The following is a 23,781-nucleotide window of genomic DNA, read 5'->3' as shown; positions in this document are numbered from 1 at the left end:
ACAGGTTTTCATAGTATTCTCTTAAAATCCTTTTTATTTATGTAGGATCAGTAGTAATATTGCTACTTTTGCTACTGGTTTTAGTTATTTGTGTCTTCTCTCTTTTTTTCTTTTTAAGTCTGGCTAAAGTTGTCAGCCTTATTGATTTTTTTAAAGCACTGAATTTTGGTTTTATTGATTTTCTCTGTTTCTTTAATTCTCTAGTTCATTTATATCTTCTCTGATCTTTGTTATTTCCATTCTTCAGGTAGCTTTGGGCTTTGTTGGTCCTTCTTTTTCTAGTTCTTTATGGCGTAAAGTTAGGTTATTGATTTGCGATCTTTCTTCTTTTTTACTGTAGTCATTTACCACTATAAATTTCACTCTGAGCATTGCCTTCCATGTATTTCATAAGATTTGGTATATTGTTTTTTCCTTTTTATTCATTTCTACATATTTTCTGATTTCCCTTTGGATTTCTTCTTTGACCCATTGGTTATTTAATAATATATTGTTTGATTCTGTTTTTTTTTTATTGTTTGATTTCCACGTATTTGTAAAATTTGCAGTTTTTCTTTTATTGATTTCTCATTTCTTTCTGTTATGATTGGAGAAGGTATTTTTGTATAATTTCAGTCTTTTTAAATTTATTGAGACTTGTTTTGTGACCTAGCGTATAGTGTGTTCTGGAGAATGATCTATGTGCACTGAAGAAGAATGTGTCTTGTGGCAGAGTATTCCATATATATCTGTTAAGCCTAGTTGGTTTATCCAGACCAACCAAACCCATTGCCGTCAAGTCAATTCCAACTCATAGTGACCCTATAAGACAGAGTAGAACTGCCCCACAGGGTTTCCAAGGAGTGGCTGATGGATTTGAACTGCTGACATTTTGGTTAGCAGCCAGATACTTAACCACTGTACCACCAGGGCTCCAGTTGGTTTATAGTATTGTTGAAATCCTCTGTCCTTATTCCTCTTCTGTCCTGATGTTCTGTCTATTGTTGAAAGTGGTGTGTTGAAATCTCTATTATTATAGAACTGTCTGTTTTTTTCTTCAGTTCTGTTAATTAATGTTTGCTTCATGTATTTTGGGTCTCTGCTGGTAGGTGCATATATTTTAATTATTTCTCCTTGATATTCTTTTTTCATTATATAATGCCCTTTGACTCTTACAGCAGATGTGACTTAAAGTCTATTTTGTCTGATATTAACACAACTATCTCAGCTCTGTTTTCGTTAGTGTTTGCAAGGAATATGTTTTCCCCTGTTAATTCACTTCCACCCTATTTGTGTCTTTGGATCTAATTTGTGTCTTTTATGATGGCATGTAGTTGAATACCTTTTCTTATCCATTCTTCCAACCTCTGTCTTTTGATTGGAGAGTTTAATCAATTTATATTTAAAGCAGTTTAAAGGAAGGACTTCTGCCATTTGCTGTTTACTTTCTGTACCTTATATCTTTTTTGTTCCAGTACTACCTCCTTTAGCGTTTAGTTGACTTTTTGGTGGTGAACTATTTTGATTCCCTTATCATTTGCTTATGTGTGTATTTTTTTAAGATATTTTCTTTGTGGTTACCATGGGGATTACATTAACATTGTAAATTTATATTAACGTACTTTAAATTGATATCAACTTAACTTCAATAACATAAAAAAACTATGTTCCTATACTGCTCGTCTCCCGCCTTTACGTTGTCACAAATTATACCTTTATATGTGTGTGCTCAATAACAAATTTATAATTATTTTTTATGCAGTTGTCTTTTAAATAACATAGGACATAGCAGGTAGAGTTATAATGCAAATATATCATAGAGTTGGCCTCTATATTTATTCGTGAAAATACCTTTACTGAAGATCTTTTTTCCTCCATATGGCTTCAAGTTCCTGTCTAGCGTCCTTTCATTCCAATTTAAAGAACTCTCTTTTGCATTGTTTAGTAGGGCAGATTTTGTGGTAATGAACTCCTTCAGCTTTTTTTTTTTTTTTTCCTTCACAGGAATGTTCTTCTCTCATTTGGAAGGACAGTTTTGCTGAATATAGAATTCTTGATTGGCAGTTCTTTCTTTTTTTTCCAGGACTTTAAACATGTCATCCTACTGCCTTCTGGTTTCCATGATTTCTGAGGAGAAATTGGCACTTGATCTTATTGAGGTTCCATTGTATGTAATGATCACTTCTCCTTTGCTGCTTTCATGATACTCTGTTTTTGGTGTTTGAGAGTTTGACTATAATATGTCTTGTTGTAGGTCTCTTTGGATTTACTCTCGTTGGAGTTTGTTGTCTTTTTGGATGTGTAAATTCGTATCTTTCACCAGGTTTGGAGAAGTTTTTGGCCATTATTTCTTCAAATACTCTTTCTGCTCCTTTCTTTCTTTCTTCTCCTTCTGGGACTCCCACAAATGCATATGTTGGACCACATGATGGTGTCCTACAAGTTCCTTAGACTCTGTTCACTTTTCTTCATTCTATTTTCTTTTTGTTCTTCAGACCCTGTAATTTTAATTTTTCTCTCTTTTAGTTCACTGATTCTTACTTCTGCCAGCTCAAATCTGCTGTTTAACTCCTCCAGTGAATTTTTCATTTCCATTATTGTACTTTCAGCTCCAGTATTTGTTTAGTTTCTTTTTATAATTTCTGTCTCTTTAATGATTTTTAATGATACTGCCTTTTTTCCTGATTTCCTTTAGTTCTTTATTTTTTCCTTTGGTTTTTTTTGAGCATATTTTATACTGTTGTTTTAAAGTCCTTCCCAAGTAAGTTCACTAACTGGGCTTCCACAGGAAGGATTTCTGTCACTTTATTTTGTTCTTTTGAATGGGCCATCCTTTTCTGTTTCTTTGAACCTTGTGGGTTTTTTTTGGTTGAAACTAGGATATTTGGCTATTATAATGTGATAACTCTGGAAATCAGATTGTTCCCCTTTCCTAGGGTTGCTTTTTTTTTTTTTTCTCTTTCTAAATTATTAAAGGCACTTGTTCTCCATGTGTTTGGTGACTTCCCCTAACTATCTTTGCAAATACTCTCTTCCTTGATGTGCAGGAGGTCTGTCTTTCTTAGCTTGAGTTCAGCTAGTGTTTTGACAGAAAATGTCTCAAATGCCAGGGGAAATACAAACACACAAAAACCAAGATAAAGCAAAAATTTCTCTCAGTCTTTGCAATTTGGCTTTGTGCCTGAGCCCCCCTTCAACACTTAGCCTGGTTTGCGCTCTGTCAGCCTAAGGTGAAAATGTGGGATCTTCTCAGGTAATTGCTGAGCATACAACTTGCCCTGGGCATGCATGTGGCTTTCTCAGTCCTCCTCCCTGTCTCCCCCACCCCCCTCAGTGCTTTTGAGAGCCTTAATTTCTGAAATTCTGTCTCCAGCCTCTCCTTCCAGTCTTTAGGTGTTTATTTTATGCCTTAATGGCACTCTTTAGCCCCAGGCATCTACTGGTGGTTTCAGCCTTGTATTATTTCCTGCTGCCTCTCAGCCTTGTGTGAGCTTGGAGGTAGTCCAGACCAAGACTGAACACCTTGCTTCAGTCCTGCAGTCAGCGCCTAAACAGGTCAGGGCAGACATAAATTTGCAAATAAAGTCTGCTCTGCTTGTCCAGAACCAGAGACCAGAATCCCTGTCCGGGAGGACAAGCTGCCACTTTAAGATGGCCACACTGAGCTAGGGAGGGGATAGGGCACAGCCTTGTAGTAACCAAAGCTTTCCTGCATTTATATGTCATCTTTTTCTTGATCCAGTGTTTACTTAGTTGTAACTTTTTGACTGTTCTCCAGAGAGAGTTCTGACAAAGTTCATTCTGCTAGTTTCTGCTTGGTTTTTCTTGTATTTTGGTATTTCGTTGGGGGATGGGAGTATGCAGCTGCTCCTGCTGCCACCTTGCTTCAGACCCTGATGCTAGTATCCTAAGAGTACAAATGTCATCATGATAAAAATGTACCTGGATGATTTACATGTGATGGTGACTTTTAGGTAGATGGTTCATGTTGAGCAGTAATGTGAATAAACTGCTTGATGATTGTTAGTAATGGGTGTATTGCTGGTCTTAGAACCTCTGCTTTGGGCTGAATCAGAGTTCATCTATTAGTGTGTTTATTCTTTCATTTATTCATTCAGCATTTATTAAGCATCTACTATATTCTAGGCTTTGGCTAAGAACCTTAAGAACCCGGCTATATAAGTAAATCACAGTTCTGCAATCAAATAACTCATGCTATTTTGGTGGAGACAGAAAAATTAAGCAGGCAGTATTTACAGCACAGTGTGGTTAGTGCTCTGGTAGGGATAACAAACCAACAGTTGCTTGCTGGAGAAGAAGAACACCTTCACTGGGTCTTGATATAGATAGTCTACAAGAAGTGAGGAAAGGGCATTCCAAGCTGAGGGAATTGCTTGGAGTAAGAAATGGATGCGTGAAAGTGGGACACATTTAGGGAACAGTAAATAAGGTTGAATGATTGGGGCTTGGGTGAGAATTGGGCTAGGCCGAGGGATCTCAACCTTGAGATACATATTAGAACTGCCTGAGACGCCCCTAAAAAAATCTCAGTGCTTGGGCCACATACCAGACCGGTTACATCAAAATCCCTGGGGGTTAAACTTGGACATTAGTGATTTTTTTAAAGCTCCTGGGTGATTTCAGAGAGCCCTGGTGGTGCAGTGGTTACAGTGCTTGGCTGCTGACTGAAAGGTCGGTGGTTCAAACCCACCAGCTTCCCTGCCTGAGAAAGATGTGGCAGTCTGCTTGCATGAAGATTTATAGCCTTGGAAATGCTATGGAGCATTTCTACCCTGTGCTATCGGATTGCCAGGAGTTGGAATTGACTTGATGGTAGGGGGTTTGGTTTTGGTTGGTAGATGATTTCGATGTGCAGCCAAGGCTGAGAACCATTTTACTGTCTCTCGTTCTCTAACACCTGTGAGCCCAGCATTGTGATACAGGAAACATGGCAGAGGCCAGATAGCTTCTGCCCTAGGGTAGGAGCTGACTTTCAGTGTCACTTCCTTGCCAGTGTTTCCCTAGTTGTCAGGGATGGCCAGGATATGGCTGCCTGGCTGGTAGACCTTCTGATTCTGTGTTTTCGCCTGGCACCTAACCCCTTTTCTGTTTGACTCATGTTGTTTATCAACTCATGTATACTCTCATCCCCTCTTCCCTCGCCATCTCGCTTAATACTGTCCCCTTGCCACCTCATATCCTAGCATCGTACTCCCATAGAAACCATTTGGTATAAATGCTGTTAAATTTGATTTAGAAATCTCATCTGCTTCTGACTCTCTCATCTACTAAAGAGAGTTTTAAATTTCTTATTTGTTTCATTTTGACAATGATCCTAAAACCAATTTTATTGTGATTCTGTTTGAAAAGGTCAGGAATAAGGAATTACATTATCAAAGAATTGCCGTATTTTAAGGCTACTCTAATACTTATCTGTGTTAGGTTTGGATTGCCTTTTGTGCTGCACCTGGAGAAGACAATAGCATGGGACCTTCTGCAGAAGGAAATCTTAGAGAAGATGAAGTGTTTCTTGAGGCCCACAGTTTGCGTTCAGGTCTGTAAGCATTTTGATACTCCAGCATAGCATGCTTGTGTATGCATGAAAGAAACAGTCATGAAAATGGCCTTTAAAGTCCAGACCTCTGTACTGGAGGGAGGCCAGACACCAGGCTGGGACGTTAGGGAGCCCTGGCGAAAAGCTGTTTAATAAAATCAGCTGTGTTCAGATTTTCAAAACCAAGGACTTACCCTAGTTGCTGCAAGCTTTCCCTTGAACTCCTGGGTATTTCTTTATAATACTTGTTGAATAAAGTTGAGCACATGATAAGCTTGGAGAGGTTTTGCTAGAACATCTACCTGTATATTTTTAAAATTATGATTGCTGTGTTAAGGTATCCATGGAAGACCATTAAGTTAATGTTCAGCTAGAGCAATGTATTACCTGCCTTGTATAACATATTTGATATGTACATTGCACTTGGATAAATCATATTTAAAGTATATTAGACTTATATTAGACTGGTTCAACAGCCTAACAGAATATTATAGAGAACCAGTTTTGTAAAATGAACATTTACTAGCCCTCTAAATTTTTTTTTTAATCTTTGGAAGTGCCGCTGTAAAGCAGATGCACTTGAAGAGGAATTCAGCCTAACTCTCGTTTAACATCCGACGCAGGTGTGTCCATTCAGTTTGCGTGTGGTCAGTGTCGTGGGAATAACATACTTGTTGCCTCAGGAGGAGCAGCCTTTGTGCCATCCAACGGTAGAAAGGTAAAGAAAAAAATCACCTTATAGAATTTAATATATGCTCATGTGTACTTTCAAGTGATGTTTGGTATGATTTCCACATAAACATGGCAGATTCTTTAGTCTCATTTAGAAATTAAGTACTTATTTCATTTTTGATTCATATTTGAGGATGATACATGTTACTGTCTTTTTTAAAATCAGAAAAGTCATACTGTATGGATGTAGGAAACCAATTAACCTACGTCCTAGGACTACAGATAAATTACACTTTCATCTTCACCAAAATGGAAGTTTTCCCAGGTAGAAGTCTGTTTATGTCACATTCCTCCTTGAAATCCTTCAGCGGTACCCTATGGCCTGAAAGATAAAGCCCAGGTTCCACAGTATGTGAGGTTTTTCAGTTTGAACCCTGAACACCTCCCTTCTGTAACGTTTTGCTATCCCTGCCCCTACCGTCTTACACCTTCAGCGGTATCAGAGTACTGATGAGCTTTTAACATAACTGTACTCTTTCATATGTGTGTCTTTGCATGGCTGGTTTCCTCTGTCCGTAATTCTTTTCCTTCAAGCCTTTCTTCATACTGTCCCTCCTTTACCACTGGTAGAGTTAATCGCCACACTCTGAAATTAATCACTCCATTCTGAAAGTGAGTACTTTCTATGTGCTTTTGTTGTGTTTACAATACTCTGTAGGGTCACTACGAGTCGGAATTGACTCTGTGCCAAGGAGTTTTGTTTGTTTGTTTTTTTAAATTAAAATAATAGAGACATGTATATCTATATTACATGGATACATAAATATAGACACATTATTTTTATTACCGTTTTTTGTTTTTTCAATAAATACCGTGGTGCCTGCATTTCAGGATTCCAGAAAGTATACAACATAGTCCTGTTTGAAATCAGCTCACTGTTTGGTTTTGGAGATGACATTTAATAGATTAGATAATGACCCAAAACACTGCAGAGCATGAAAAATGTTGGATGAGTAATGCTGACAGTGAGTGCTACAAGTTTCTCAAGAGGTTTTATGAAGGAAGGAGGTGGGACTTGAGTGATGCCTTGCAGGACAGGCAGGGTTTAGATCGGTGTGAGCGTAGTCCACGTGGTATATGGCATGTAATAGGGCATGTGATGGTATTAGGCATGGTCCATGGGGGAGGTGGAGAGGTACTAGAGCAGACTTTGCTACCAGGGAGAACCATTGCCCAGTCTCTATTTGGGTCAGTGAGAAATGGGGCAAAAAATTAGAAAGAGCATAAGAAACATCTGAGAGTGATTGTTAGCAGCCAGATAATGTGATCCTACATTTCTTCCAATCTCTTTATTTCTGTGTTGGACATTTTGATTTAAGGATTTTTCAGCCCAGACATAACCTAGTTATTAAGTTTGAGGTTATGGTGGTCTCAGTAGAAACTTTCCCTGATGGGGAACTATGGGAAGGTTTTCAGTAACTGTATTATGACCTTAGATAGGACATCATCACATTGAAATAAAATAATTTATTTAGAAAACAACGTGTGGCTTCTCCCTCCTTCCCCCACCCTATAGGGCATTAAAATCTTGTGGACCAGGTGGTACGGCTCATGTGAAATTAGTAGTAGAATGGGACAAGGAGACGAAAGATTTGTGAGTATATATATATTTTTTTACCTAGTATTTATGGAATCTTTAATACCACTTCAGTAGCACACCTTTGATCTTTCAAATTAGTCGAAGCACAAATCTCTCTTCTCTTTAGCTAAGTATCCAAATGTGTTGCTAATCATTTATTTACAGTTTATTATTACTTTCCTTTCCATTCCATTCTCTCTTCCAGACCCCAAAACCTTAGAACATTTGTTTGCTGCTAATGAGACAGAAGCTGTATATTCAGTAACTATAAAGGTCTGGGTACTTCGATTTTCTTATTAAGGCCCATTAACTCTAGTAAGCTATATCAAATACATACCCCTAGATACGAGGGACAAGAATATATGAATTAATCAACACAGTTCATGGCCAATCCCAGAAAAAACAACTCCAAGTTATTTTGAAAATTCCCTTGTAGATAGAGAACTTTTCAACATTTTGGAACATAGAAAAATTGGATTACCACTTTTGCTTTCTTACACATTTATCTTTTTGTTGTGAATTTATAGCCACTTGGTGAAGCTATATAATTGTATTTTTGTGTCAGTTTTGCAAGACATCCTCTGATAAATGCTTTTTCCCCCCAATCGCAGCTTGTTTGTAAACGCTGAGGATGAGTATATCCCTGATGCGGAAAGTGTCCGTCTGCAAAAGGAACGTCATCACCAGCCTCAGACCTGCACTTTATCCCAATGTTTCCAACTCTACACCAAAGAGGAACGGGTAAGAGGCTGGGCAGCATTTCTCGGGAGGTGCAGAGAGTAGGGGCGGTAAAGAGGGGGACACTGACAAGATGACAATGGAGAAACAAATTAAAAAAAAAAAAAACCAAACCCAGTGCTGTCGTCGAGTTGATTCCGACTCATAGCGACCCTACAGGACAGAGTAGAACTGGCCCATAGAGTTTCCTAGGAGCACCTGGCGGATTTGAAGTGCCGACCTTTTGGTTAGCAGCCTTAGCACTTAACCACGCCACCAGGGTTTCCTGGAGAAACAAATACGTCTCACAAAACTCTCAAGAATTTTTATGTTATGCTGGGCGCTGCACTCTTAATGAGTGTTTTAGTGCTGTTCCTTTTAGATATTGTTAACAAAGAGTGGTTTGAATTTTCAGAAATGTTGATCAATTGGAATGCTATGGAATTGAACCTTTGTAGTTTATTCTTCTGTTTTTAATGGTTAATAATTTATTTTTTTGTTTCAATTCAGAAACCTTTAGTTTTTATAGTGACAAGAGCAGTGGTTCTCAACTTTTTGATACTTTCTAAGAACACTTTTTGTTGCTGTTGTGTGCCATCAAATCGATTCCGATTCATAGCAACCCTATAGGACAGAGTAGAACTGCCCCATAGGGTTTCCTATGCTGTCATCTTTATGCAGGCAGATCGCCAGGTCTTTTCTTCTGTGGAGCGACTGGTGGGTTCGAACAGCTGACCTTTTGGTTAGCAGCTGAGTGCTTTACCATTGCACCACCATGGCTCCTTCTAAAAACATTGTGCCAGAAACTATCTAAATTCAAGCTAATTAGAATTAAATGAAATTAAAAAAAAAATTAGTTCTCAGTTGCGTTAGCCACATTTTAAGTGCCTAAAAAATAAAAAAAGTTTATTTTTTTATTTTTTAGTAAGCATATATGGCTAGTGGCTTCAGTACCTAATAGCCCAGACTTAAAGTTCTATTGGACAGTGGTGCTTTAGATCACTTAGCACAGTGCTTTGGAGATAGTAGGGGTTTGGTAAATATTTGAATGAGTAAACCAAAAAACCAAACCCACTGCCATCGAGTCGATTCCGACTCATAGCGACCGTACAGGACAGAGTAGAATGGCCCCATAGAGTTTCCAGGGAGTGCCTGGTGGATTCGAACTGTCGGCCTTTTGGTTAGCAGCTCTGGCACTTAACCACTATGCTACCACGGTTTCCGTTTGAATGAGTGGATGGGCAGATCTGTGAATAAATGAGTCTCTGAGTGAGGCTCAGGCCTGTGTGTTTTTCAGCCTCCAGATAGTTCTGGTATTTGTGCACCTCGAGAAACCTTGACTAGAGCACTTGAAATTAATTCATTAAGCCTTGTGATGGTGTTTAGGGTCATGATCTTGATTACTAGTTGTTAACCTTCCCCTTTTGTATATAGGGAGTCATGCATTTTCAGAGCTGGAGGGAGCTTTAAAGAACTCCTTTTTTCTAAAGGTTTGGTCCTTCTACTTAGTTTCAAATAGATGACTGTCCAGCCTCTACTTGAATACCTTTTGTTATGAGGCGTCTGCCCACTCAAGAGACACACCGCTTGATCTCTGGATAGCTTTGATGGTTACTGACGTTAACCTGTAATATGTCAGCTTATGACAACTAACAGGTGTTAGTTCTGTATCTTGAGTTCTTTAAGAACATTGATGACAAGTTTTTTTGTTTTTACGCTTGTCTCACCTTCAAATATTCGAAAATAGGTTTCACGTTCTCACTGAATCTTCTCTCCCTCAAGCTGTTCAGAGTCAGTTCCTTTACCAATAGTTTCTCATAAGATGTACTTTTTTTAGTTTTGGGCTTGATAATAAAACGGTTGGTTGGTTCTGAAACTGTTTGATTGCAGGCTTTATATTGAGAACCTGTCCTAGTTTTCCGGTTTAGCTTTAGTTTTTAAATTGACATTGGAGATGTTTGAGAATGTCAGAAAGCATAGGGGAGAGCACACGTGGTTGATGACAGCACTGGCATTTGTATTGGTTTCCTGGGGCTGCTGTGTGTAACAAATGATCACAAACTGGGTGGTTTGAAGGAAACCCTGGTGGCGTAGTGGTTAAGAGCTGCAGCTGCTAGCCAAAAGGTCGGTAGTTTGAATCCACTAGGCACTCCTTGGAAACTCTACAGGACAGTAGTTCTACCCTATGTACTGTAGGGTCACTGTGAGTTGGACTCTACTCCACGGCAGTGGGTTTAGTTTTGGTTTCAGGGTGGTTTGAAACAACTGAAATGTGTTCTTTCATGGTTCTGGTGGTCAAAAGTCCAAAGTCAAGGTGTTGGTAGGATTGCTTCCTCCTGGAGGCTCTGAGGGAGAATCTGTTCTGTGCCTTTCTCCTAGTTTCTAGTCTTTGTCAACAGTTCTTGGTGCTCGTTGGCTTGTATATGCGTAACTCTAGTCTCTATCTCCACATGGCATTCTCCTCTGTGCCTCTGTGTCTTCTCCTTTTCTGTCTCTTATTAGGACATCGCTCATTGGATTTAGAGCCTACCCTAAATCCAGGATGACCTTGTTCTGAGATCCTTAGTTTAATTACATCTACAAAGAGACTGTTTCCAAATAAGGTCACATTCACAGGTACTGGGGTTCAGGACTTTGACATATCTTTTGGGAACACTTTGTAACCCAGTGATCTACAAAGGATCTCACTGATCTAGAATGATGAGCTTGAGGAACCGTATTGGATGGAAAGGTGATGAGTTGAGTTTGAGGGGTGTGCTGAATTTGAGGTGCTTCCGTGACATCTAACATTCTCTGTAAAGTAGTTTACCTCTTCAGTTGTTACTTTTTGAGGAATAATCTCAACAAACGTTTGGGTACCAACTCTGGCCAGGTACCACTTTTGATTGTGTTTCTCCATCTACTCCCATAATGTACTGTAGTCCAGTTTTCAGAGAGTTTCTGAGTTGTATATGCCCTGGCTAAAAAATTAGTCTAGCTGTCTCCTATAAAACCTCTTCCGTGAAGTGGCGTGTAACAGAAGTCGTTATCCTTGTTTTCAGCTTGCCCCAGATGATGCCTGGCGTTGCCCGCACTGTAAGCAGCTGCAGCAGGGAAGCATTACTTTAAGCCTGTGGACTCTGCCTGATGTGCTTATTATACATCTAAAGAGATTTCGACAGGTAAGGAAATCCTCTGTCACAGGGAAGAAACAAGCCCGTGACCATGGTTCTTCTGCCCCCTACTGGTGGGCTTTGTGGGATTCTCGGATGTTCCTGTTTGATCCAGGAAGCCTGTCTGTGTAAATATAGTTACATATCTGCCCCTTTAGGTGCCCTGGTGTTGCAGTAGCTAAGAGTTGGGCTACTAACTGAAAGGTTGGCAGTTCAAACCCACCAGCCGCTCTGTGGGAGAAAGATTACAGCCTTGGAAACCCTATGGGGCAGTTCTGCTCTGTCCTAGGGGGTCGCTATGAGTTGAAATCTACTTGATGACAGTGGGTTTCGTTTTTGGTGATCTGTCCCTGTTCGGGGTCATGTTTTGTTCTTTGCCAAAGCAAAATTTGAGAATCCTGTATCTTGTGACCCTTGTAATACTAAAAAATTTTAGTTCATATTGCAGGTATTTTACTTTGTCCTTGAGGGTTTGCTTTAGAATTTAAACTTTAAAAGTTGTGCTTAAATTTTGGTAAGTGTACTTTGGTATTAAAAAAAAAAAATAGGGATCATTTCTGGGGGAGGTAGAATTCTATTTCTACTTCAAATAATAATAGGTGTTGTCCTCCTTCCAAGGAATTGCTGTACAGATAGGGAGATGAGTCATAAATATATACAAAGATAATACTCTTTGTGAGTCAGTTTTTCCAAAGAGGTTGTCTGTTTCCTAAAGTTAGGATTTTCCTAGACAGCTCTATTGTGGGAGAGGTAATTAAGGGGTAAATGTTAGAGGAGTCTGTGAGGCCTGGCTTTAAGAAGTCCTGTGTCTGGAAGATGAGTAGGCATTGACCAGATGAGGTGGGGTGGGAGCATTCCCAGCTGAGAGAGCATGTGCTCAAAGCCCCGTGGCCTAAGAACATGGGGCATGCTCAAAGAGCTGAAAGCAGGCCATTTGGGATGGACAGGGAGAATGCTGTGCATTAACGTGGGAGAGGTGGGTGGACTGGTTGTCCAAGCTGGCCCTTATAGGTAGAGTGGGCTTCCAATGATGAGTTTTAAGCAGAGAAGCAACATGACCAAACTAGTGTTTTGAAACTAGTGATGTGAGTTGAGGTGGGCGGGAGACCATTGCAGTTGTCCAGGGAGAGATGCCAATGGCTTGGAATAGAGTTGTGATGATGGAGATGGAGAGAAGTGAATAGATTCGAGAGATGGTTAGGATTTGCTGGTGAAGTGGATGTGTCAAGTAGGACCCACATCTGGTCCCCAGGACTGGGGGTTTCACACAGTGGGGTGGGGTTAAGCTCCTAGTAGTAAAGAATGGGCATTTCCTTGAGTGTCCCAACTGCTTATTGCCACTGGGATCTGCAGATGGATAGCTGGTTGAGGGTTTGGATCCCAGCCTTCTCTTTCTGCTTCCACATATACAAGATTCATTTCCTTTGCTCTCTATTGCTTTTAAAGGCCTATCATCACCTTTTAGCAACCCGGGAGCAAAACTCGAGTGTCATCTTTGACTTCTTTCTTGTCCCCTTATGTAGCAGGTCACTGCTCCAGCTTGGTTGTGCTTCTCCGTTCACTACTGTATGTGTTTCCTTCTCCCCATTCTTGCTGTCACCCTGCCAGTTCAGACATTTGTTACTTTTCAGCCGATTACAATTGCATTGCTTCCCTTTTTAACGTGTTTTATGCACTGCTTACACACTTCACCCACAACTCTGCTGACACTGCCTCTCCCATAAAAGCCTCAGTGGCTCCCTGTTGACTACAGAATAAGGCCCAGATTCTTCAGCCTGTACTTTGTAACAGTCCAGGGCCCATCCTGCCTTTTAATGAAAATCTCCTTTTCCTAATAGATTCATAGCTCCTTAGGGCGGCATTGTCCATGTCTGATTCATATTTTTTTAATCTATAGACAGGGAAAACATCCAGTAAGTATCTATTCAGTTGATGGTTGCTTTTCAAAGGATTTCCCCATAGGCTTAATGGAAAGTAGAGATTACCCAAGATTGTCAACTAAGTGAATATATTAAGCTAAGTCATTGTTAACAGCTTTTAATGCACTTGTTGGAGGAGGTGGAGAAGAAAGGGGCACCATTTACCCAGTGGCTGTTTTGTGCCAGGCACTGTGCTTTGCCCCTCACATATGTCATCACTCTTTTTATTTTCATGCCTCTGTGACAGAGATACCAGGATGAACCACCTGAAATTGTCACGTTTGTAAGTCAAAAAAACTAGTAGAATTAGTGCCCTTCAACATGTAAGGAAATGAAGACTCAGAGGGGCTCATTAACACCTTATATGTAGGTCATCACTGGTTCCACTGTTAGTGAGATTAAAACCTGTTCCTATAGATAATTGAAACTATTAGTTTGTTTCCCTGTTTTGTGTATATCTTAGGAAACATCAGATAGGCAAATCAAACCTCTTCAGCTGACAGGGTCCACATTCCCTGCTAAACTAATCTGCTATCTGCTTGCATTAAAATATCATCAGAACTTGTTTTTCTTCTTGTAACAGGAAGGAGACAGGCGTATGAAACTTCAGAACATGGTCAAGTTCCCTTTGACTGGCCTGGACATGACTCCTCACGTGGTTAAGAGAAGCCAGAGCAGCTGGAGTTTGCCATCCCATTGGTCCCCATGGAGACGGCCCTATGGACTTGGGCGGGACCCTGAGGACTACATCTATGACCTGTATGCTGTGTGCAATCATCATGGCACCATGCAAGGGGGGCACTACACAGGTCTGCAATGCGAGGGGCTCGGGCGTCTCTTCTGACGGTTCCTTCAGACACGTTTTGCTTATGACAGGGTTACTTTGCTTGAGAACCTTCCTTTCTCCTCCAGTAGGCAGTAAGTCAACTGTGAAGGCAGTTTTTCGTCATTTGGATCTCTACGCAAGAGCAAATGAACTGAAATTGGTTCTCCTGTTTTGTGAGTTGGGTCACTGAGTAGCTGTCTGACAGGATTGGGGAGCGCTGTGTACAATAGACAGCACCGTCTGGCCAACCCAGGATGGACTCCTGGTTGTACCAAGCTGACTCCCAGTTTAAGGTTTTCCCCTGCTCGTTTGAGGTTCTGGGTTCTTCCTCATAGTTGGCGTGATTGTGAACCATTGTGTAGTGCCTTTAAATGACTTGGAAAGGGTTGTTCTTTTCACTTTAAAGTTAAATTTACTTTTCCCTTTATAAAAGCAACTATGTTTGTCATAGGAAATTTAGAGGCTAGAGAGAAGTAGAAAGAATACCATCAACCATGGTGGATAAGCTCAGAAATAACCGTCGGTAATATTTTGATAATGGTATTTCCTTCCAGCGTTCTTCTGTTAGATTTTGCCATTGTTTTACACTGTTGTGATTGTACTGGAATGTTCTGTTCAGGTGAGAATTTATTGAACACCTCCTTGGAAACCCTGGTGGCATAGTGGTTAAGAGATACAGCTGCTAACCAAAAGGTTGGCAGTTCGAATCCACCAGGCACTCCTTGGAAACCCTATGGGGCAGTTCTGCTCTGTCCTGTGGGGTTGCTATGAGTCAGAATTGACTCGGTGGCAACAGGTTTATATAGCTTACACAGGGCTAGGCACTAGAGCTGCAGAGATGAATAGGCCCCAACCTCTACCTTCTGGGAGTATAATCTGGTAGTGGGGACGTAAGTACAGGTAAAATGAGAGAGGTACACTAGTAACATCTGATACGGGTTCTGTGATGTAAGTGTGAACAGTGGGCACAGCAGGGTGCTAGAGGAGAGAGTGGTCAGAGCATCTTGGAGGGACAGGACAAGCTTACTGGGTTTAATACCTGCTGCCTACCCCTAGGACCTTGATGGACTAATAGGGGACAGAGGCAGATAAAAATTACAGAATCAGAGAAGCACAGTGAGGTCTGAGCTGCATGTATGCTCTTTGGATTCTGGTCTTCACACATTGTCCCATAAGCACTCTGATGTTGATACTTAATTAGAACTCTAATTAATTAGAACTCTTATATAGCCGTTCCCCATTGTTGAGCATACGTATTCTCTCTCGTTTTTAGTTTTTGATGTGACACTGATGAACATCTTTGTGCTTATTCACTTTTTCTGTATCTTAGGTCTGTGTGTCCTTGCAGTAGAGTCTCAGAAACAGAATTACTGAGCCGAGGACATGCGTGAACATTTTGGAGGCCAGGCAGATTTTTGGGCTTCCTGCTTGGACATCTGTGTTTAAGAGTTGATATGAGGCTAATACTATTAATTTGGTTATCTCTGTGGGTGGCCAGCACTCGAATTTCTGCATCTTCACACAGAACACATTTTAACACGTATACTTCATTTCTGAGGGGCTTTCTTCCTTCATTAATCTAGCAGTTTGTCCAAGACCCCAGGGTGCTGGTGCTTCCATTGATTCATAAAGATAGGGGGAGGGCAGAGAGAGGGTGAGCTCTGCCAGTTGGTGTTCTGAAATCCCTGAGGCTCATTCCATAGCAGTTAGCTGGTAAACCTGCCTCCCTACCTGTTAGGTAAAGGAGTCTGCCAGCTGCCTCTAGCCCTTGCTCACTTACGTTTTCAACCAGCTCTTTGCTGGGGAGAGGGTGGGAGAAGATGACTGGATGCAATAATCTTTTATTCTCAAAACGCTTTTTTAGTTCAAGTTCTTTAAATAATTAGGTACTGCAGGCAGCAATGCTTTGTGAGAGGAATGATCCCAATTCATAACGGAATGGCTTGGATCTCCTCTACTTGCCCTAGGAAGCACTTTCAAGGAGAAAAAGAAAATATGTAAGTTCATAGAAGATGAAAGTTGATATTCCGAAACCAAAAACCAAACTCGCTGTCAAGTCGATTCCAGCTCATAGCAACCGTGTAAGACAGAGCAGAACTGCCTCATAGGGTTCCCAAGACTGTAATCTTTATGGAAGCAGACTGCCATATCGTTCTCCCGTGGAGCAGCTGGTGGGTTCTAACTGCTGACCTTTCGGTTAGCAGCCGAGCACTTAACCTCCAGGGCTCCTTGATGTTAATTAAGTGTTTAAATATATTTTACCTTATATTTCGGTATAAACCAAATTTAAATAATGGTATTTGTGTTTTGTGTCTTAGATATTTCATATTTATGTTTTATTGGGGCCCCTTGTATAATAAATGGTGTGTTTTGAGTTGGATATTTGCTCTTGTGGCACTACTAGTCATATCTGTGTTCTTTGATACCAAGTCATAGACTCTTAGAATTGAAAGGGAGTTAGAGGTAATTTGGTTTCACCCATTACCTGGTGTAGTCACCTTTTCACTAGCATCCCAATTGATGTCGCCTAGCTTCAGCTTTGATGAAGAATTCATCTTCCATTTATAATACCGTTTCTCTGGAAAATATGAACTGGCTTGTTAAGCAGTTTTTAGCAAGAAATTGCTTCAAAAGATAGGACTGAGCTAGATTTTAGTGTATCTCGTTGCTCTTTATATAAAATAGACACGGAGCATGCCTGAAACCCCACAGCTGCCTTGGAGTAGTACAATATAGTGAATGGAGCTTGGATTAGGAGCCAGACACATCTTTCTAGCACTGTGACCTTACTGTAAATTGGCTACCATGTTAGCGAGCGAGAAGTGATCAGGGCTGTTACCAAAGAGGTGTTTGGATGTTTTCTATATTTCCTCAGCTATGCTTAGGGCATACCATTTTTCTGGCATATAAACTGTTTAGAATCGTAGTTTAGAGAACATACTAAATTCTGTTGGCATTACTGAACTAAAAATACTGTGTGTCAGTTTGCATTTGGAATGTTTACTTTGCTAGGTTCTTTATTTCACACCAGCTCCAGCTATAATTGCACAGTATGTGTATGCCTAACCTGGATAAGGACTGTAGAACAGCACTTCTCAAACTCTCTGTGATGAAGAACTCTTCTAAAAAAAATTCCATGAACCCTCTAACCAGTACTTTTGTAAAAACAGTCAAAATACCATGGCGGTATCAGATTGTTAGAAAAGTTTCTAAATGTCTGCTCTGAGTTTTGGTGCTTGTCTTCTGTGGATCAGTAACAGGCAATTTCAGACTGGCACCAGTCTGTGGACCACAATTTGAGTACCACCGGTCTAGAAAACACCTCAGAAACTAGTACTAGATACAAATAAAAAATAAAAGATGCCAGTAGAATTATTTCGTAAATACCACGTATACCCGTTAATGAGTTACTATGCTGCCTCAGTTTCCACACTGTGAGTGAGAACAGACCATTCCGAAGAGAAACAGACTGAAACTAGCACAGGGTGCTGCTGCCGCCTTCTCTTAGGTGTGTACCCCTCCCGTTACTGCTCCTACTCGCCACTGCATAATAGCAGCCACCTTGCCAGCTGGGTCACTTATACATCAAGGCTGACACCATTGACCAAAAGCACTGTTTTTATGGCTCCATTTGCTGCTTCTCACTATTTTTCTCCCCTCCGGTTCTAGTGAGTTTATAGTTTCCTTCCCTATAATCGTAGTGTTTTTTTTTTTTTTTCTCTTCACGTTTTTTAGGTACCTGGCTGGTCTAGCCTTTCCTCACCCAAGTCCTCTTCATCTCTCAAGACTCCATACTTGCAAAGGTGGTTGTGGCCTGTTGAAGGAGTTGTTCCTTGTTCCTGACAAGGAGTCTGTCCGAGGGTTCAACTGAATATTCTAACACTCACTTGTTTTCACCCCAGTAAATGGGTATTTTTAGAAAGTGTGATAATAATGTACCTTTTTGGATCAAGCTTATAACACTCTTTACAGGATGACTTGACATCATGAACACTTCAGATTCTGTCTGTTCTTGGTGGTACTTGAATGCCCTGTATTTCTGTCTCAGGCTTAGAATTTGACCTGGAGAGAAGGCCCCATGCATTCACAAGCTCGTGTGTTCTCAGCTTGCCAGGGAACTTGTATGGGACATTGTCTTTGTTATCTAGTGCTGCTGTAACAGAAACACCACAAGTGGGCGGCTTTAACGAACAGGTTTATTTTCTCACAGTGTAGAATGGTAGAAGTCCGAATTCAGGGCACCAGCTCTAGGGGAAGGCTTTCTGTCTCTTGGCTCTGGGGGAAGGTCTTTTTTCCGTTTCTGTTCCTTGGTGATCTCCACATGGCATCAGCTGTGTCATCCCCCCCTCCCCTGTTTGTCCTGGGCTTCTTTGCCTAATCTGTTCGTTTATCTCAAAATCGATTGATTGGCTTAAGTTATACCCTTATGTTATATTAATAGACTCATTAACATAACAAAGAAAATGCTAGTCCCAAATGGAAATACATCCACTGGTATAGGGTTTGCATTTACAACACATATTTTGGGTGGACACAGTTCAATCCATAACAGGCATTGTTTGAGCACTCCCTGAGGGAGGCAGAGTAGGGTGGGGTTTAAGTACAAGCATGGGGTGAGATAAGCCTGAACCGAGCTGGGTTCTGCCCTTTCCCAGCTACATGGCCTTGGGTGAGCTAGTTTATCTTTTTGAGCTTCTGTAAAATGGGAGTGATAATACAACAAATCTGTGGGATTAAATGAGATGCTTGGCACATAATACCATAGTACAAAGAGATATAAGCTGCTGCTGTTATTTATATAATTATTTCTATTCTTGTTATTTTCCATGTCTAGTAAACATTAAAATGTTACAATAAGTTTAAATCAGGGTTTCTAAACCCTGGCATGACTGACATTTTGGCTGGATAATTCCCATTGTTGTTGTGGGGCTGCCTTGTGTATTGTAGGATGTTTAGCTGCATCCCTGCCTCTATCCACTAGATGCCAACAACACCCCCTCCCCAGTTAGGATACCCCACAATATCTCCATTTGTTGCCAGGTATCCCCTGGGGGCATCATTGTCCTTGATGGAGAACCATTTATACTTAAGTGTTTTCTAAGCTGAAATAGAATTGTATCTATTTGGAATAATTTGGAATTTCTCAAAACATTTTGCCTGGACATAATAGGGAATTCGGATTTTTTAAAAACCTGTTTCTATGTTACAACACACAGCCTTAAAATGTTGTTGAATTAGTTATATGATTCATGGGATGGTGTCTGTTAGTGTGGAGTGTGTGGTACACCAGCCCTGGTACTGACGGCGGGCTCTCCCTGGCAGCCTACTGTAAGAACTCTGTGGATGGCCTGTGGTACTGCTTCGATGACAGTGACGTGCAGCAGCTGGCTGAAGACGAGGTCTGCACACAGTCAGCCTACATCCTTTTCTACCAGAGGCGGACAGCTATACCCTCGTGGTCGGCCAACAGCTCAGTGGCGGGTAAGGCTGACCCTAGTTCTCGGGCAGTTTTTTTCCAGCGCAGAAGATTGTAATTAGTGGTCCAGAGGACCTATCCAGAAGGTCTTGTGAGCCTGTTAGCTTGATCAGATTAATCCTCACATTTGCACTTAGTGTGGAAACTAGTCAAGATAATGAGGGTGCACTCGTGAGTGCAGCTGTGTAGAGCATCGTGCGGAGGTGGAGGAGGGCCTACACAGAACAAGCACTCGGTGTTTACTTCTGGAAGTACAGAGAAAGTACAGAGAATGAACGATTGGGGCATGGAACCGAGACTTGGCTTTGCCACGTTTTGGTTGGATTATCATGGGGCACATCCTATCTGAGCCCATTTAAGCCACATATTTATCATCTGTATTATGGGTGTAATAATAATACCTACCTCGTGGCATTGTTGAATGCATCAAACTAGGGAAATGTCTACCAAAGCATTTTGTAAGAGATAAAATGCCATTAGAAATAGTTTTCTGTCCCCCTCCCCGCTGGGAGAAGATTGGCCTCTTCTGTTATGGGAAATGATTAAAAGCTATAATAATACTAAATGACTTCGGTTTAGCCTGCTGGGGCCTAGCTTCTTGTGTTTAATAAATGCAGGAGTCGGCACCCACACCTGCGGTATTGATTTGGCCACAAATAATGCAAACCAGGGGATACATGCTTCTTAGTGCAGAGTCTGAGTTTAAGAGAATATGACAGAGGACTAGAACGTGGCCGTGTATGATCAGGTTAAACAAACAACACCAAACCATTTGCCACTGAGTCAATTCCGACTCAGCAACACTATGGGACAGAGTAGAACTTCCCCATAGGGTTTCAAAGGAGTGCCTGGTGGATTCGAACTGCCTGCTGACCTTTTGTTCAGCAGCCAAGCTCTTATCCACTGCGCCACCGGTGATCAGGTTAGGGACTGTCACTCCCTGCTGCCCCTGGAAGTTTGCGAGGGGCAAGTTTGAAGCAGCTGAAAGGAAGCATCGCTCACGCAGAGTGAGCCTGCTGCTGGGAGTCCAGCCCTACCCAGTACACAGTCTCCCTGAGCCACTCACCCCTGAACAAAAGGCCAGAATCCCAGTGCTCTCACACCTCCCTCAGTGCTTCCAGAGCCTGAGAGATGCGTGGAAATCATCCCCTCACCAGGTCCACTTGAGACAGTTATGTTGCTTCAGGCACTCAATTTCAAGAGCAGCCTCTGTTGCCCTAACATACTTAAGAGCATTCCTGGAATGAACAGGACAGATGACATATAGCCCTGTGTCTCTTGGTGTGCATGTGTGTGTGTTATTCCTGTGAAAATGGTCAAAATGTTCCATGAAACAGTGAGGTGAGGAGTGAAACAGTATACTGTCACTCTCTTTTTTTCTCTTTGTGTCAGTCAGAAATATTACTGCAAGTGCTTAAAACAGTGCCTGGCACTGAGGTGCTTAATAGATATTTGTAGGATAAATAAATGTATGAATGTCTATAGTCCATCCTCCTGCCAGCTTTTAAGACTTGGACTTGGCATTATGAAGTATTCATCCTCGTACTTGCATTTTATTACTAGAGTCATCATGTGCATGGAGGTCTGCCCTCCTTTTTTCATCTACCTAACGGTATTCGAGCAGGCATGGGGTCTGGGGGTTAACACTGACCTCGGTGGTGAGAACATTGGTCACCCCAGCTCAGGCAGCAGCACACTGATGAGGTGAGTGCAATGTGGGCTGGCCACAGGTTCTGTCCTGACTTCAATGCTTGCTTCCTTTTCTGCAGGCTCCACAAGTTCTTCCCTGTGCGAACACTGGGTGAGTCGGCTCCCGGGGAGCAAGCAAGCCAGCGTCACCTCAGCGGCTTCCTCCAGACGCACCTCCCTGGCCTCACTCTCTGAGTCCGTAGAGATGACCGGGGAAAGAAGTGAAGATGATGGTGGGTTTTGGTGACAGAATTCCAAAACGGCTACTCATGAACACAGCACAGGGCCCCGCGTAAACGTTTAGGGGCTAAGTCCTCAAGAAGGTTGTGGGAGAACTCAGAAGGGGTTACAGAGAGTGGGGCTGCCTAGCTGTGGGCTACGGTCATGATCAATGGTGTTTTATAGAAACAGCCTTGTTTGCTTTTCCTCTTTGACCTAGGACTTTCTCTTTTCATATCATTATTTTCCATTTTTTAAGCTTTAATGTGGAAGCTGGAGCTTTAAATCTGTATAATGTATGTGTTTTTCCTTTTTTTTTCAAAATGCTTTAAAAAATGTGCAGAATAGCTCTGAGGGGCTCAGCAAAGTTAAATGACCAGTCCAGGGCCACCTGGTGAGAGGTCACTGTGCCGGCCCTGCACGAGGCTCTGACTCTTAGCCTAAGGCCTTTCTCACGCTTCTACCATGCTGTCTTAGAGGAACATGCGGCCTGATCTTTTTAGCACAGGTGCCTCAAGAACAAAAACTGTTGCCTCTGCCTGGAGATAGTTTTTAGGAATTCTGAAGATAGTGACAATATAAAAACTTGGAAACCCTGATAAAAGCTGGACTTTAGTTTTTCACTTGCCCATACTGCTTGTGTGGCACTCACGGGCAAGCCAGACCTGGGTTCCAACAGGGACCCCAGGTGGTGTGGGAAGGACCGGGCAGCCAGAGCACTGAGAGCTGGAAGGAGGAGAGGGTGAGCTCAGCTTCTGTAATGAGGATGGTGACTCATCTTCCAACAAGTCTCATTCCGCGAGCGCAGCCAGCATTTCGATCGCTATAATCTGCTTCTAGTGATGATGGATAATTCTGAGAAAATGAAATGGCAGAAAAATTGCAGGGGGCCGGAGAAAGAATGCCAGACGAGATCTGCATTGTAGCACTGGCTCGGTCACTGCCTCTGGCCGGCCCCTTCTTTGTAAAATAAGATTATTGGACTATAATTGCGGAGCTCCTTTCTAACTCCTGACATTCCATGAAAAACTAGTGAATCTTTTCTTGCTTAAAAAAAAAAAAAAACTAGTGAATCTTTGCTTGTTTAGGTAGAGGTTATTTTCAAAGCAGCCTTCAAACTTTGAATCACTGTCATTTTAACAATAAGCCTAGTTCTGGCTTGCCCCCAATCTATTTTTAAACAGTATAGTTGGTGAAACCAGTATCCTTCTAAGCATCATCACGTCCTGGGTGGTGCCCACAGAACAGGGCCTGCCTCTTCGGATGTTATATAGACAGAGTTCTATAAGTACATAGTTACAGTACCAAGTGTGTATAGAATTTAATTTAGAATATTTTCTTTGGAAGTTTTAAGTAGCTCAGAATAGGAGTGTATTATTCTAATTATGAACATTTTGGAAATTTTAATTCAATCAGGATAGGAATGTATTATCTCCATATCTCTTCAGTTCTTTCCACTAATCCATGCCTGCAGTCCACAATTATAGGCCAACCTACAGAGAGGGTCAGCGGGTTGTTGGTTCTGGTCTTAGCTCTGCCTGGTTATTTGTGTGATCCTGGGCGAGGCACTTTACTTCTGTGAGCCCCAAATGTCCTATATGAGATGAAGAAGCTAGATTAATCGCTCCCATTTATTGAGCATTTGTGGAGTGCCAGGTGCTCTTCTGGGCACAGGACTTAAGATTTTAATTCTCACAGTAACCCTGTGAATTAGACCAGGGGTCGGCAAACTACAGCCCACAGGGCGAACCTACCCTGCTGCTTCTTTCGTAAATAAAGTGTTATTGGAACATAGCCATGCCCATTTGTGTATGTGTCCTCTGTGGCTGCTTTCATGTTACAATGGAAGATTGCCCTGCAAAGCCTAAAATGTTTTGCATCTGGTTTTCTACAGGAAAAGTTTGCCGACTCCTGATAATAAAGCAAGAAGGTGAAGGGA

General features: G+C 41.5%; 1 protein-coding gene across 3 annotated transcripts in view; it reads left to right on the top strand.

Moving 5' to 3' along the window:
* The window catches only part of USP31 (ubiquitin specific peptidase 31), a 104,989-nt gene that overhangs the window by 71,008 nt on the left and 10,200 nt on the right, over window positions 1-23,781 (top strand). For 2 of the 3 annotated variants that reach the window (XM_010598444.3, XM_064295694.1), the window contains exons 8-15: window positions 5,422-5,533; window positions 6,157-6,251; window positions 7,782-7,859; window positions 8,456-8,585; window positions 11,603-11,722; window positions 14,216-14,441; window positions 19,781-19,939; window positions 21,704-21,856. In XM_010598444.3, the coding sequence (XP_010596746.3) occupies window positions 5,422-5,533; window positions 6,157-6,251; window positions 7,782-7,859; window positions 8,456-8,585; window positions 11,603-11,722; window positions 14,216-14,441; window positions 19,781-19,939; window positions 21,704-21,856 (1,073 nt within the window). The remainder of the gene's footprint in view (window positions 1-5,421; window positions 5,534-6,156; window positions 6,252-7,781; window positions 7,860-8,455; window positions 8,586-11,602; window positions 11,723-14,215; window positions 14,442-19,780; window positions 19,940-21,703; window positions 21,857-23,781) is intronic. The other variant, XM_064295693.1, reaches the window with a different exon arrangement.

This window comes from Loxodonta africana, chromosome 12 (assembly GCF_030014295.1).
Source record: "Loxodonta africana isolate mLoxAfr1 chromosome 12, mLoxAfr1.hap2, whole genome shotgun sequence".
Classification (NCBI taxonomy): domain Eukaryota; kingdom Metazoa; phylum Chordata; class Mammalia; order Proboscidea; family Elephantidae; genus Loxodonta; species Loxodonta africana.
The sequence above is the reverse complement of the archived record's forward strand: the minus strand, read 5'-3'. Positions and strand labels throughout refer to the sequence as shown.